At 34.8% G+C, this 17,115-nt stretch overlaps 2 protein-coding genes across 2 annotated transcripts in view; both read right to left on the minus strand.

Annotated features, from left to right (window-relative positions):
* The window catches only part of LOC129791670 (protein sprouty), a 46,111-nt gene extending 37,458 nt beyond the window's left edge, over positions 1-8,653 (minus strand). Inside the window, exon 1 of the mRNA XM_055829945.1 lies at positions 8,543-8,653. The gene's annotated coding sequence lies outside the window, so the exon portion shown is untranslated. The remainder of the gene's footprint in view (positions 1-8,542) is intronic.
* A 706-nt stretch (positions 8,654-9,359) lies between these two features.
* The window catches only part of LOC129791658 (eukaryotic translation initiation factor 5B), an 87,585-nt gene continuing 79,829 nt past the window's right edge, over positions 9,360-17,115 (minus strand). Inside the window, exon 9 of the mRNA XM_055829922.1 lies at positions 9,360-9,447. Within this exon, the coding sequence (XP_055685897.1) occupies positions 9,442-9,447 (6 nt within the window). The 3' untranslated portion in view covers positions 9,360-9,441. The remainder of the gene's footprint in view (positions 9,448-17,115) is intronic.

Raw genomic sequence — 17,115 nt, forward strand, 5'->3', positions numbered from 1 at the left:
GATCCGATTGATTTATTGCCAAAGATTGAGGTATATGGTTAAAGAATAAGAGAAAAAAGCCCGTAGACACGCAAAAAAGCATTCCCATTGTCCAGGGGAAGATCAATGAAAATCTTGAGTTTGGGTAACCTCTTGCAAAATAATCTTATCTCACTTTTTTTTGAGAAATTTGTCTCCCTCCCAAAAATGACCTGTCTGCCTTCCCAATTTAATTTACCACTCCTGACCACGATGGAGACGTACCCTGGTGCTCTGTCCTATTTTGATTGTACTCATCTTCCCTCTTTCTGGATAATTTTCATGCTCTTCTCTTCGTAAAATTTATGCTAAAGACTCCACAACAATAAAATCAATTTACACGTCGCTCCCCGTTGCATGATCCCCAAATGCTTATCAATGGCTCAAGTCCCGCCACGGGGGCCCCAAAAGCAACAACAACAAAATCACACGAACCCCATTGAAGTCGCTGCTGGGCAAATATGCGCTATTTGGTGATATTTACAGGAAATGAACAAAATTCTCTCTTATCAGCTTGGTCTCATGCGCGATGGAAAAAAGATGGATTGTGATAGCCGTACATAAACTTTTTCTTTCTTCATTTCAAACACCAACACACAAAACGGTCAATGTCCGCATTTTCCAAAAGTACAGACTACAGCCGGATGGCCATACGAGAAGCTTTCTCAATTCCCCGGGAAATATGGTTGATTAAACTGAGAAATATTCATAGTGCTGTCATTTGTACGACGTCCGTGACAGGTATTCGTGACAATTTTTTGACGTTATATACCTTCTAATTTGCCTCACAATGCCTACGACAGCGTGAGCTCGTCAATTACTCCACCGTGAGGCTGTTAATTGTAAACACGCTCCAAATGTTCATTTACACTTTCACACAAAAGGATTGGGGCATCAGTGAAATTCAAAAATTTGTATTTGTACCAGGCGCCTCCATCTTTACACTTTATTTTTGTTTTCTATGGAGATGGAGGCGCCTGGTGAATTTTCACAGTGTTGAAATGGAGGAATTTACCGAATTTGGCTGGAAATTTTCATAAAAAAAATGTCTGCATTGTATTTTATACCAGGCGTCTCCATCTTAACATTCTTATGATGATGGAGGCGCCTGGTGAATTTTCAATTCATTGATTTTTGAGAGTTCTTTTCTTGCCACCCTCCCACCCGAATTAGAAAGTCTGTAGTCAAAGGAGACAACTAGACTGCAGTCTTGAGGCAAGTCGGTTGCCTGATTTTGAGAACTCTAAGATAAGAAGCCTTAAAAATTCTTGGAAGAAGGAATCACAGCTAAAACTTAAGCCGGCCTAAAATACAAAAGCATTGCTTAAAGAATTTAAGACTGTCTTATGAAATGGACTAAACCGGGGTTAGCTGCGGTACAATTTGAATATTTTCTTCATTACAAAATGATTGTTTAATTGGCGATGGAGACGCCTAGTGATCATCTAAAGAAATTGAATTTTACTTCCGGTTAAAACCACTATTTAGTCAGAAATCAATATTTTAATATTTTGGTTTTATTAGTTGTATTAGCCTAGAATTCTGTATATTGAGTCATGATTAACCCTTTATTTCATATAATCTATTAGAAGAAAAATTTAGATGGAGACGCCTGGTGATGGTAGAAATTAATTTTGAATAATTTGGGAATAATTAAAATTAAAAGAGATGCTTCAAAATTTACCTTACGACGATTTCTTTTCAATTTTTTGAGGTCAAATTGTGATGTTGGGGTAGATTCTGATACAAAACTTTTCTTTTATTTTCTGACAATTTGTTAGTTATATGATTTGTGGTATTCTAAGAAAAATTTTATAATATTTTGATAGCTTTCTTTCTTTAATTGTGTTTTAAAGAAAAAAATCCTTTTCCGGTGTTTTTCAAAGATCTTTCTGACTATTTCTTAGAATAGCAAATTCTTTTCTCTCTTTTACATTAACTGTCAAAAGTTTAAAGTTGTTAGAAAAGAAAAGAATTTTTTATCAGAATTGACCGCGTGATGTTTAATTTTTTTATAACTCTAATTTTCATTCACCTGAAAATTATGGTTAAAAATAAATTGAAAATTCTTCAAAACCTGGTTTCTACCTGGCGCCTCCATCAAGGGTTTTAGCTTACAAGGAGACTAAATGATGAACATGTGTCTTATTTTAGCAATGTCTCAATTCTCTTTGCGTGAAGTGTAAAAATTTTAAACACGAAATACACGAGAGAGCCACTCCTTGGAATTACTCGCGTAGCCGATGGAGCCGGAGTGTGGAGGAGCGCGCGCGCGAGATCTTATGTTTGTTGCTTTTCCACCTCAATGGATTCCAATGCGACATCGAGCTTGCGATGACGGGGCTTTAAAAAACCCACAAGAAAAGCCACCTACAAGCCGACAACGCACCTCCGGACACCTTGCTGGGGCGTCGCGGTAGGATTTCTAATTAATTAGCCGGGAGAGATATGCCACGCCGGTGCGATTGCTCAATATGACCGTGCTAATGGAATTTTTAATGGAGTCCTGACAGTGTCATAAATACAGATTAAATGTGTGACTTGGGGATCTCTCGGAGATGGACGGACATGCCATCTTCTCAGAGGAATTCTGCAGCACTCACCCATAATTGCCAATGGACTTCTATGCTGTTGTCTGTGCGCAATTAACACCCCATGCCAAATGAGCCCATTCGAATTTATGAGTACATCACTATATGGCTGCCAATGGATTAGGATTGGATTAATTTTTATGCTTAACCTGCACCATCAGGCTCCAAGACGACAAGAATATAAGTATTTGGTCAATGAAAAGGTCAATCTACCTACAAAGTACTTTGCAAGCTGAAGAAAATTATGCATAGGAGACAATTCTTGAAATTAAAACTCTTCAATCTTCCCTAAATTCCTCAAATCTTATGCCAAAAGACATAGAGAAGACGCCTACCTGCAAAAAGGAGTTTATTCATGTCTGTGTAAGAAAACTAATTATACGAGAAAACAATCAGAGTTCAAATAATCGTGTAGAGAAACTTAAAAAAAAAAGACTACAAGAGACTTCTCATTTTCCACAAGGCTCAGCATAAAATGCAACAAAAATTTGACAAAAAAATACAAACAATGACGTCACTATTGCAATTTTTATTTCTTTACATTTTATCTCTTTAAAGAAAACCTTTTATCAATAATTCTCGACGAAGCAACACCGGGATTGTTTTATTTATTGAATGAGGTGAAAAACAATAGTGACGTCATTGTTTGCATTTTTTCGGCAATTTTTTTTTTAAAGTAATATTAGTGAAAAATGGAATAATCCGTTTGGCTTTTTTTTTTTAAATTATTCTTTGATTCTGTATAAGATTGTGTTGTATTGAAAATGATTATTCCTCTCACACAGGAACGAATAAACTCCTTTTTGCAGGTAGGCATGTTCCCTTTTCTCTCTGAGACAAAATTTCAAAACTTTTGGGATGTCTCATTGGTGATTTTTTATTCAAAACAAACAAACCAAACAAATTTATTGTCTTTTATTCTTTTTCAATCTCCTACAAGATTACATGCTCTAATTATTTCCTTATAAATAAAAGAATATTTTCCATGAAGAAATGAATAAACTCCTTTCTCGACAAATGACAAATTTTTGGAATAAACTATCATAAAGTTTCATTCATATGAAAATTGGGGTAAAAAAGGAGTGAAAATTCATTAAAAAAAAGCTGATCTTTACCAGGCGCCTCCATCAAGAATTGAGCTTAAAAAAGCTTAAATCTCTTCAACTGATTTTTCCCCACAAAACACGCCATCTTAACGCATCTAATGGACCCAAAAAAGGGTTAAAAACAAATTGAATAAAATCAAAATTTTTATTTTTTGAAAAGAAATAAGAAGAATCTGCAAGAAGACAACGCAAGCCCGAGGGCTTAAATCACTTGAATGCAGCAAAGGATGTGGCTGAGAATTCCTAAATCCGCATAAGGTAAGAATGAATACCGAAAGAATTTCTCAAAGCATCCACATCATTTTGCCTCAATGAAAACACCAAAGAATATTTCTGGTGGTGCAAGAATCACACTGCCTGAGCAAATGGAGGTTAAGTCAGTATACATACGCGGACTTTTCTCGTTAAGCAACTTATCTTCTCATGGATGTGGTGTGTGGTGAAGATGAAAAGGTATGCATTATCTTTCAAGCGGCTCAGAGCTTTATCCGAGCAAACGTGCTAAAAATTCTTGCATTTGCCGCAATTACCGATGACCTAGAGATTCCTCCAAGGTCACTCGCACGTAAAAGCTCCACGTATGCATTTTGGACTTGAGGAGATTCATGTGGGGGGTACCCCTCCTTGCATCCCAATAAATTCATCTCACATTTTTTGATCCATTGTGACAGACTTTGATCAAATAACACGGGTGATGTCATGCGCATAGGGACGCTATGTGGACAAAATGTATTATTATACATATTTCATATATATGTACATAATCTGTGGTGGGGGGATGAGGGAGAGAAGCAACTAAATCCCCAATCGAAGACTGAATTGAAGAAGAAGACTAAAAAAAAGCCAAAGATATGACAGAACAACAAATCAGACATTCAGCGGATGAAGGTGGAATAAACGAAAAAAAATAAGAAGTAAGACCAACGATCGGGAGACGAAGAAGAAGTGGCGGGCGCGAGAAAAAAGAGGAGAACGGCAAATAGACAAATACGATGGATGATAGCCCCGTAAGACCGGTAGCCGACTCGTTTGGTGAGTGGCGACGAGACGGCGATCATCTTGAGCCAGCAGGAGAGATCGCTTTGCTTTTTCATATAAGAAGCATCTTCTGCTGCGAGAGAATGAGGCGAGGGGAGGGGGAGGTGATCAACAGGTAATACATACATAGCACACTATATGTATATATTGCACGGAGAGTGAGAGAAAAAGGGAGCCAACATAAAAATGTTCATCACGGTGAATTTGACTTGGGCCTCTTGATCAATGAACCGACCACAGCACACAAAAAAAAAATCATGGAGTCGCGATCGCGAGCACTAATCCCATGAAGGGATCGCGATCGCGACACCGCATTTCAGTGTTAACCCCTTCAAACAAATTTCCCTCCAAATGTACATTTGATCCTCTTCACATTCAACTTGTCACGATGTCAGCTTATAGCGCAAAATGCTACAACATATCTCTTCCTTTCTCGCACGATCGCCATGATCAAGATGATCGCCTCTTTGATCGTCTTCGCTGATCTTGCATGAATTGATCTTGCGCAAAATGTCCAATAATTCTCTCAAAGACAATTAATTTCATGGCAAAAAGAGACCCTGTTTTCCCACAAAAACCTCTCAGCTTCTGTAATATTACATACTTTTTAAACATTGAGTCAAATTCATGGGAGAAACACGCGCGATAATGGCACTCCAGTGGACGCTCCAACGGACATCCGGCGATTTTCGTCATAATTTAAAGTGACGATGCTGAATGCCACACTTATTCAAACCTATTTACTCATGATTATTTTTTACGCAAACACAGAGATGGCAAAGTTTTGAGGAAATTTTCAAAAAAAAGGTGGATAAGTAACCAAAAAAAATTTCATTCAATTGAAAATTGAATTTTTAAGACGTTTATGACATTCCTTGGAATGCCTTAGCTCTAACACGATCTTATTCTTTTGCTGCTAAAAGTTTTATTTCATATAATTAGGCCCAAAGAGTTGGAAAATAGCAAAATTTCTAAAATCGGCCCAGCAGTTTAGGCGCGGACCTTAAAGGGTTAAAGCACAAACTCCTTCATCAAAGAAATCGAAATATTCAACAGGTGATCATTTCCTTTTTTTTGTCTTAAACTGGTAGAGACTGAGGAGCAAAAGCCTAAAGAGTAATAAATTCTAGCCAAGAAGTGAAATTCAATTTAGTACTTTTTCGGATAGATTTGAGTACTTTTTTTTAAATTCAATCTTAAAAAGTTAATTCAATAATTAAAAGTATTAAATTCTGGTCGAAAACTTACCAAATTCTAGTCAAAAATACAATTTTCAACAGAAAAAGTTCTGAATTCAATTGGAAAAGTATTAAAAGGCCGAATGAGTACTAAAAAGGCGAATAAGTACTAAATTCAATTCTGAAAAGTACTAATAAAGCAGTAACTTCAAACTGAGAAAGTAATAAATTCAAGCTGAAGAAGTACTAAATTTTAACTGAAGATGTGACTATTCAGATTTTTGGAAATATTGTGATTATTCGCCAAAACAGTCAAAATATTCGGCAGATAAACACCCCTTGGTTACAATTAAAAGAAAACATTTTGAATTTTTGTAAAAATTTTCTTTCAACCCCTAAACTTAAACGAACTTATTTTTTTTAATCTTGCTTTTTATTAAAACAATTAGTCCTATTCTGCAATTAAGATCTTTAAAGTTTCAGAATTTGTACTAAGATTTCAACAATTTCAAGTTTTTTTTTTCGCTGAATACGACCCAATGTTTGAGCATTTTATGGTAAAATCAAGAAGAATTTTGATTCTCTTTGTTTTTTTTCCTTTAATAAAATTATTCTTCTACAAATGTCACAAAAAGGACGCTCACAGAAATTCCTTTTAGGCAAAATCATCAAAAGAAATTCTTTTCTTTGAGCTACATTTTTCCCCATTTAGCCTGCACTTTTCGGGTGTGAATCACTAAATTTAAATAAAAAGAGAAGAGTTCAATGAAATGGCAAAAAAGTGCGTGCAGGAAATTACGACAATCTCCGAGAATTTTGCAGAGTTTCATTTTTTTTCTTCTGTGCCTTTTCAGCAAATTTGCACATTCCTTTTTAAAACGCGTAAGCTGGAAAATCTTTCGGGAAAATGTTTTCTTTTTGCTTATTTTTCTCTTCGTTTTTTTGCACTTCCTGTTTTTCCTATATGTGGCAAAAAAAAAGTATTTTGCCGAACGTCTGTTTTTGGTGGTGCAGAATGTTCCGCGGGAAAATTTAAAAGATTCTGCCAGACGACGAAAATTGTGCGCGTCGCGGGTCCCGCATCGTGTTTTTCACCTCCACTGCACGCCGCCAGTCACACAAATTGCAGATGCACTAATTGAGCACATATTTAACTCTTTTATTTGCATAATATGTTTGAATATGCTCTCGTATGCAATATTCACTCTCCTTTTGCACTATAAGACACGCTGATGGCGGCGATGAATTTAGCTTTGGCCAACTAAAATTAGCAATTAACACAGATTCATCACTCGCCTGCAACACACGCAGAGCTAATACAAACTTACTCGTGTACCAAACAACATTCACGGGGGAAGGAGGGCAACCCCTCAATTTTGTACTTAAAGAAATTATTATTTCCATTACTTTTTTTTAAACTTTTGTTTGGATTTTTCTTTTTCTTAAATGAATTTTTACTTTGTATTGTGTCATGAAGTGGATATTTTTCTCGGAAAATTAATTCAAATTCCCGAAAAAGGGGTCGTACAGTCATCATACAAAACTCTACCTCAAATAATTGCTTTCCAAATAATTATTTTTCAATTATTTGAGGTGAATCATTCATCAATTTGCCTTTCTTTTAACTTAAACCGGAAAAATGCGTGATAGGAGACTTTTCTTTTCTCTCGGAAAAAGCCGGAAAATTTTATTTCTTTTTATTTTAATTGTTTTTATGAAATACAAATAAGAAAATTTAAAAAAAATCTAGAAAATAGTCACAAATACCTATGAAAATCTGGATTTTTTTTAAACACGGCTAATTCTAAAAGATTCTTTGTAAAATACTAAAATTGTTTAAAGAATTATTTATTTATTTATTATTTAATTTATTTAATTAAGCCAAAATAAAACTTTTTCAATTAAAATAAAATTAGCTCTCTTCAAGTTGGGTAATTATCAAACAAAACAATTAAAAGGAAAGTAAAAAAAAATAAGTAGAGGTATCAATAAACACCTTTTAGGCGTTGATCTTAATGAGATACATACAAATGTAGGTTCATTATATATGTAAGTATTGAATAAAAATAATATAGATACTTTTCCTTAATTTTTCGACTTCTCGGCACAATACCGAGTTTTTTCTTAATGATTTTTTTTTCAAAAGAAAATAAAGAACTTTTCCCAAAAGAAGAACATCCCAAGAATTTTCTCAAGAACATCTTAAGAAGTCGCTAAAAATTCAAATTCATCGAAAGGAAATTTCACTGTGAATGGATTTTGATGTTTTCGGGGCAGCATGTGCGTTATGTGGCGAGGTTCAAAAGGTCACCCGGCTATGGGGCACAAAGTCTGGGGGATTACATAAAACATTGATATGGGCAAATTTTTTTCTCATGCTCCCATTGCGGAGCACATCTTCGAGGTTGACCGTTTTCTTGTCATGTGCAATTTCCACGGTTGGGAAATGACTTTGCGCGCTACGAGTTAGAATGGTCTCGTTTTTTTCTTATTATTATACTTCTTACATCGCCCCCCCCCCCCCGATCAACCCGTGGCCTTCTCTTTGCCAACTGGAGTGTCGCTGAAATGAAGAATTTTTTCTTTTCTTCATCTTTTCAATAAAACTTACCGTTGTGTTGTAATTACAGATGCAATTTACTGCAGCACAGCACTTTTTATCCGCCTTTTTGCACTGAATATCCTCCGTCTCTGTCTCACGGGGCGCGGGGGGTCTTCTTGTCCCACTCGTGCGCCTCCTTGGGGCCTTATTATGGTGCTCCCCACGAATGAATTGTGCTAATAATCCCAGGTTTCTCAACACTCACTCGCGGGCTCTCTCTCTCTCCCTTCCACCGCACTCAATTTTATTTATTAATCGCACTATTATTTCTTGTATTTCTCATTAAACTCCCGGGTGAAGAAGTTGCGGAGAGTGTCTTATAACTCTGCGATGCAGCACTACACTATATATGTACATATGTATTAAATTGCAAAGAAGCGGGGAAGAAGTATGTAATGTAATGTAAAGAAGAAAAAAAAAAGCTCCAGCATATGAGACAAGGCACTGTGCTTCAATTCACAAGAACAACTCAACATAAGAGTGTGGCAAAATTGCAATTCACTGGCTTTGGAATTGTTACGTCGATTGAGTCCGATGGCGTCGAACGGAGAGTTGAGTGTAGAGTACAAAAAATTGAGATTTTTATTAAATATCCACACAATTATTAATTTTATTCATTCAGACGCGTCCGTGATGGATTTTCTGTTCACTCTTCGTGTTTTTTTTTTCTTCGTAACTTCTTCTTCACTAAAATGATTTAATTATGAATTCCCATTGAAAAGCGCGCACATTATTTAACGATGATGGTTTAAAAACAGAAAAAAAGAAGCCCCCAACGTTCGATGTCATGCGAACCATCGTCCCATTATGAGAAAGACGACGACATGAGCGTTGGATAAACGAAAAAAAAAGATCCACTGATTGCACTTAATGATCTTCGTCCGTTTACACGCCGTTCAACCAGCAAATCAACACTGTAAATAGCACAAAAATATTTATTGTTAGTACCATACAATTTAGTGCTACACTTTGAAAGGAAATGGATATGAAATTTCTTTTAATTGTACACATCTTAAGGAGAAATTTCATGCTCAAACTGTGAGACACTCATCTTATTCCATCAAACGCATTGAAAGTTTTCTTCTCACCACCTAAAAAAATCAATTAAACCCCCCTATCTAGTCCCCTGGATTTTACCTAATTTAAATGAAAAGATTCTGCACAATTCAATACAAGAAAAAAACTCATTCGATTAACTGAATTTCTATCCTTAATTCAAATTCAATTTTTAAAAGAATAAAAATGTTTTACTTTATCACAGAAATAGTTAGTCAGAAATCCATTAAATGGAATTTAATTCTTACAAAAGAATACATTCTAGATTCCTTTTGCACAAAAAAAAAACGATAAAAAATGAAATTTGAATTTTTTAACGGTTATTTCATTAGAATTAGGACTAAAAGCATTTTAAAGTTTGACGTTTCTCTTCTAAAGAATGACGTTTTTCCGATTTTGACAATTCTTCTTCAACAGTTGATCTTTGTTTAATAATGTGTCGTATTCTGCAAACAAGAAATCCTTGAAATCGTTTTTTAAAAGATTTCTAGATGGTTATTGATGTTTTTTTAACATCTGTCAATTCTTTTTTTTTTGTTTGTTTTTTTTTTTTGATTGGAGACAGTCAATTAAAACGCACGTCTTCACGCTTTACGCGACGTTTCAGTTTATTTAACATCATCATTAGCCTGAGAATGGTTTTAAAATCATCTGAAAATCTTTTAAATTTAAACGATTTCAGGGATTTCTTGGTCGCAGAATACGAGCCATTATTAAATAGAGATCAACCGTTGAAGAAGAATTGTCAAAGTCGGAGAAACGTCATTCTTTAGAAGAGAAATGTCAAACCTTATAATGCATAACTTTAAACAGTCGTTTAATGATTATGCTTTTTTTTTAAACATCTTTAATCGTTTTATGTAATGTTTTTAAAGTTTTTCCTAACTTTTGGCGTTTCTCTTACAACGTTTGATATTTCTTTTAGAATGTTACAATGTCTCTTTTCAACCATTTGACGTTTTTTCAAATTTTTGACAACTTACTTTTGACGTTACATTTTTAAAGTTTTTGTCTGTTAGTTTCTTTCTATCATGTGACATTATTTTTCGACCAATGTAATGATAATTCCTTTTGACAATTGGTAATTTATTTCTAATGTTTCATGAATCTAATAGCTGTTTGTTTTTGCTAACGTTTGAAAATCCTATTGTCAATTCTTGACAATTTTTTTCACACCCCTGACACATTCTTATATGAGAACAGACCAAAGTCCAAAAAAGTTTTATTTGGTTATTTTCAGTAGCTTTCGAAGAAAATCCTAAAATCGTGTATTTAGGTTATGTTTCAAAGTTTGAGGTTATGTTTTTTTTAAGTGATAGAACGCCAAGAAAATAGCGGAGAAAGGCCTTAGTGGCAAAACTATTCAATTAAAGTAATTCCATAGATTGAAACAAGTTGAAAATTCATTTGAATGATCTAAATTGTGAATTTGTAATTTGCAATTGAGAGACTTTTGCGATTATCGCTAAAATTGTAAACATAATATGCATTGCAAGGGAGCAACGAAAAAAAGACTGACTTTATGAATAATTGAAAACGTCCTCAAAAATGTGCCCAGAGCGGATCACGATAAGGATGTACAACAAGAGCGCTGATGACGAAAGCTATCAATTTCTCAGGCAATTAAATGTGTGAAAAACAGTGAAATAAAAATGCCTCGGCGATATTGTTTATTTAATTAATTTTCTTATTTTTGTCACTCGTAAAAATTGCATTCTCAACACGATAGCCACTCCAGCAATCAAGGTCATACCCGGGGAATGCACATTTTCGCGCCGGACATCACAATGAACATTATATACACATATTGGCTGACTGATCATGTCCACATAATAGAGCCATGATCATTTTTGCGCGTCTCACACCGTCACTACAAAAACCGCTTTTATCGCTCGCGCTCTGTCAATTTTTGGGTCTAGCGAGCTCTTAATTGTGTATTTAATAGAAATAATATAATATTGAATTGGAGATAAAAAAAAAGTAGATTTTGCTACTTCTCAATCGCACTGTGATATGTGCAAATATTAGCTTGTTGATCTAAGCACTTTTTTTCGGTGCCCCATCCACTCTTTTTTCGCCCCGAGAGTGTCTCATGGCTCTTTGTCGCCATTCAAATTAAAATATGCGCCACATACGCAATATCCGGTTCATCATTTGAGATTCAATGGAATTTGTTTGGAGGTTTTTCTTTGCTTTCCTAATTCATGAGAATTTTTACTTCAAATGAAGAATTTTTGGGAAAGTTGAGCCAATGAATAAATGAGCTTTTTCTTATTTTTTTATAGATTTTTTAAAAAGTTTTTTTTTAACAGTTTTATTTGAAAGAAAAATGTTAAACATACGTTGTGGAAAGCAGTGTCAATTTCATTTGACAGAAACGTCAAAGCTGCCATGTCAAAATGGGTACCTATGTCAAAAGCCGTGTGAATGTCAAAATAACGTCAGGCAAATTTAAAAGAAGTTATGTCAAATTGACAAATACGTCAAAATCATTAGAATAACATAATTTTATTTCAAAATTTTGCTTAAACAAGCATATGTCAATATGTAAAAAATAACGCAAATTTCATTTGAAAGAAACGTCAAACTTGTCTTGTCAAAATAGTTGTGTCAGTTGACAAAAGTGTCAATGCGTCAAATGAATTTAAATTAAGTTTCTTTTGTCAAAAGCGTAGAAACGTAAAACTAAAATTTAATTCAAAAAATTCTTTCATATTTTCAGGATTTTCTATTGAAAAAAAAATATGAAAAGCGCATTGTATGGATTTCTCAACACCCCACCATTGCAGGCAATTGGAATGAAATAGAACGAATACTTGTGCAATGAGTAGTGTATGTATGAAAAGGCACAAGAAGTTGTAGAACGCGATCTCACAGAGCATTTTGTATGCGATCGCATATCCAACACCACATAAATGAAAATTTTATATTTATAAATAGAACTACGCGGTCACTGGACCCAAGAGACTCTCTCTCTCGTGTTCTTGTTTCTTTTCCTCCTCACCCATACTTGTTATTTTCATTATGGCAGAAGTAGAACAGATACAATGACAAAAAAAAAGTCATTTTATTTCAATGATCGTGAAAAAGAGAAGATCACAGGGCAATTTTATATATACATAATACATATACTTACTATATATACTATAATTGATCGTATTTGGGCAACATCTTAGCACTGAGAGAAAAATTCTTTGCTAAACTTCGAGTGATAAGTGATATTAGAACTTTTTAGGCGATTTTATCGCTATTATCGTGCATTAATTTACACAGTTGGGGGTGTGAAAAAATTGACGTTTTATTTGACTTTTAGTCTATCGCGAATGATATTTATTCAAATCGGTCAAGTTTTGTTTACAAGCTGCGTCGCCTGGGTTGGTCTATATGGTTCCGAGAGCTTTAGAGCTGCTTTAAACAATTTAGTATTCAAAATTTCATAGAAGATAAGCAGAAAAATATTCAAAAATTAATAAGAAACACTCGGAAAAATTTAAAATAGTAAACGTTAAGTATAGTTAATTGAGTTCATATTAACCTTGCACTCAGGTTCCACCTCACGTGAAGCTTATGAGGTAGCCAATGAAAACAATTTGTCCTACGTTTTCGACCAATTCGTGAGGTTTTCCTCAAATCATTGATTCTTCTTAAACATTTGCACTTCATTAAAAATTGTAAATGCATTTTTATTAAAAATTCGGGCTTTGTGAATGTCGGAATGACGTCCAGCCCAAACAATAAAAAGAAGAAGAAGAAGAAGAAAAAGAAGAATTTATTTAATAACTAAGAAAAAAGGACAAACTGAGTCCTTAAAGCTATACCCATACCTTTTGTTAAGAAACGCGTTTTCGTTGTTTTTTCTCACTTGCTCCGTCATATGTTGTGTCGCGCTGTCACTGTCAAACAGCGCGCCTTGTCAAAATTTGACAAGGGGCAAGTGAGAAAAAACAAAGAAAACGCGTTTCTTAATAAAAGGTATGGGTAGAGCTTAACAAATGTAAACGCCTACTGGTCAAGTCTGAAACGTCAAACGTTAGAAAATATGGGAGAAATATTAATAAATATCCAATATTAAAAAATAATCGTTTGAAATGTAAAAAGAAACGTCAAAGTTTGCAAATAAATGTCAAATAATTTTTTAAATCCATTTTCATCGTCTTTGAAACTTAATAGAAACATCTCAAAACATCTTTGGATAGATTTTTAACTAGCTTATGCTGCAAATGTATCTAACGTTTAACCCTATCGCGTTCATATGAAACATACAAAAAAATTAATCATTAAATCTTTTCAAGGCGATATTTATTTCAAGGGTATCCTTAGAAGAAATTGGGTCTACCTTGGCATCTTACAACTTTGAAAAAAATTAAATCAATTTAAATTTAAGGAAAATAGAACATTTCACACCCAATGAATACAAAAGGGTTAAATGTTTTTCTAACAAAATAATGACGTATGATTGCTTACGTGATATTTTACATGTAAGTTCATCAAAAATAAAAAAAGAATAAACATTTTTAAAGTCCAACGGCCATTTTTTCCGCATTACAACGGTCACTCTAACACAAATCAATCAATATCGATTGGCTTTTGTGCCACAAAATCAATGATTTGTACCAAGAAGAAAACACGAAGATGGTGCAAGAATGAAACGCGAAAAAGTCGCTGAATTCATTGAATAATTTGCAATGGGAGAGTGGGGCTAAAAAAGTCTCAATGGGGGTGAAAAGACGCAGCAAAGGAAAAAAGTTCACGCAGAGAGAAGCTCTTGCGGGGGAGGGTGGGGGGTAAGTGAGGGCGCGAACATTAAAAGTTCGATCGAGTAGTGTTGGGTGTGTGAGCGATCATTAAGAAGAAGAAAAGCGTGGGCGATTCATTAAAACTTACTTCATGCGATGCCCCGTTGCAATGTTCGGGCGGCACAAAATGTGTTCTGGCGGGGGGGGGGGGCGGGAGGGCCGGTGGGTAGACACCAACCACAGGATGTTTGTACGTTTTCTGCACACGCAATGATCACACCGACATTTATTATATGAGTTAAACTTTTCAATATATTTATATATACACCACACAAAATTTTGCACATATAATTATAAAATTAAGATCACTTTTTGGTCGCGATGCAACCACACGGATCATGGACTATTTTTGGCGATCGCGCAATTCCTGACGCTGCATTTTCACTTTTAAACACTTCTTTTCCTTCCCTACTTTGCCACCTCGTCACTGCTCTTCATCCCAAATGCAAATTCTTCCTTTTCTCTCTTTCTCCTTTAATTTGCCTCCATTCACTTAATTTTCCGCACAAATACACTAACCTCACTTTTTCTTTTTTTTTGAAAAAAAAGTTCGTTTGAGCTTAAGAAGATTGAAAAGAATTCTATGATATGACCAGGGGGGACGTTGTGGTGTTTTATTGTGCTTCTTTCGTGGGAAATAGCTAGAAAACAACTAGAATTGTCGGCTTCCACATCTCCGGGGGAATCTTTATGTGCGCGAGCGGGGAAAAGACGTTGCGGTGAAGTCTGTGATTATGTAAAAATCACATCGCCACGGTGAAGCGCGATCGTACACTTCGTGAACATCGCGATCAATCACCAACACTCACACAGCGTCTCTTCTATGTATTTTTTAAATAAAAAAAAATCTCCCTCTGTGATCTCAATAGAGCTTTTGCCAATTTGCTCGCGCGATCGCGCACAGAATCTCTCAATTTTTCGCGGTAAATGAAAATCTTTTCCTCAGTTCGACGTTTTTTTTCTATGTTTTTGCGATTTTGTCCTTTGGCGGTTTTTTTTGTAATTTTGCAGTCCTTTTTGCGCAAAGAAAAACGTCTAATCGATGACGAAAAGGGGGGTTAAGATAGAACAGTGAAAAAGGGGCAACACGATGACGGTGTCGAATGGCGCACAGACAGACGTGATTGTGTTGAAACTGAAGTGGATCGCGGTGGAGAACGATCGCGGATGCCTCGCATCTGTGGCGCGCGCAAAATGGACGACGGGTTCGGGCGTCGCCATTTTTCGCGATCTCGCTGCACTTGCCGTCTCACTCCCACCCGCATCATTGCATATAAATCACCATTGAGACAAACACATTCCCGTGCAGAATGAAAAATTCCACCGAGTGCCGTAGCTGTCGGGTGAAGATCGCGCGCACGCGTTTATTCATTTTGGCGCCAAACTTTTTCTATTCGATCAAAATTCTCTTCAACCCTACCAACCCCTACCTCATCCATTTCACTCAAGAGAATTAAAGTTCTTTAACAAAAAAAACAAGAAGAAATAAAGCTAAGAATTACCTACAAAAACGCACGAGACTTGCACACAATTTATTAATGAAAAATTCATAAATTCGCATTTATTCTCTCATAAATATCCGGCTGCACACTGTGTGAGAAGTTTCCTCCGGAGAGGCATTCTCATTTTTCTTCTACCCCCGGAGAATTCTCTTTTATTCCCCAAGACAACATGAGAATCTTCCAGCGATCCTCGAGTGCAATTTATACAGAGAAGACCAATAAATTAAAGAGTTTATGTCTCATATGTTATAAAATGTTGAATGCCATTCCATAGAAGAGAGCAATTCTCTTTCTCTCTCTCTCTCATTCATACAAGAGCACACATAGATGGACTTTTCCATACAATTCGCAAAATTATGCTGCAGCCGAAGGGACACCGATGCTAAAATGTCATTGGTCTCCCTGTGAAATGATTTACCGCGAGATCACTAAAGAGATCAAAAATGCATTTCTCTAAGCTAGATTATTGTATGAGAGATCATAGGCCTAGGTAGAGTCATAAATTCCAATCAGATAGAATCCTGGGAATATGATTTTATTCCACACAGAGATCATAGGAAGTTATTTAAACGGCTTTAGTGAATCCTTAGGAAGTTCAGACTTTCCTTTAGAGAACAAAAGAAATTATTTTTCTATTAAAAACTAAATTAAAAATATAATTTTCAAACTCTATGAAAATCATAAACGGTTAAAAACGAAAAACATTTTAAATATTTTAGATTTAAAATTAAAATTTATTTAGATTAATTTAGTACATTCTTAGGTTAATTAGTTTATCCCCTAGGTGACTATATGATTGTTTATATGTACAATATTTAATTCATTTTTTTTTAAATATTTATTTCTTGTTCTTTGCTTTTATAAAGCATTATATTTATTAATTTCTTTCACTTTGTTTTGGTCATTTTAAATAAAAACATCAAACATAGAAAAGAAACGTTATACGTTGTTAAAAACGATTGACAAAGGTTGAAAATTGACATTAAACGTTAAAAAAAATCAAACTTTTCTAAAGAAAATGTTTTTTTTTTCAATCAATTTTCAACATTTTTTAAGTCGAATAAAAACAAAATACTTTAAATAGATTTCGGGAATGAATTTAAGCTAATTATTTATTCAATCGATAATGTTTTCAGACTTTTTTTTCATTTTTAAATGGATTGAAATAAATGACATTTCTCTACAAACGTTTGACACTTCTTTTCTAGTGTTTGATGTTAATTTTCAA

The sequence above is a fragment of the Lutzomyia longipalpis genome, chromosome 3 (genome assembly GCF_024334085.1).
Source record: "Lutzomyia longipalpis isolate SR_M1_2022 chromosome 3, ASM2433408v1".
Lineage (NCBI taxonomy): Eukaryota > Metazoa > Arthropoda > Insecta > Diptera > Psychodidae > Lutzomyia > Lutzomyia longipalpis.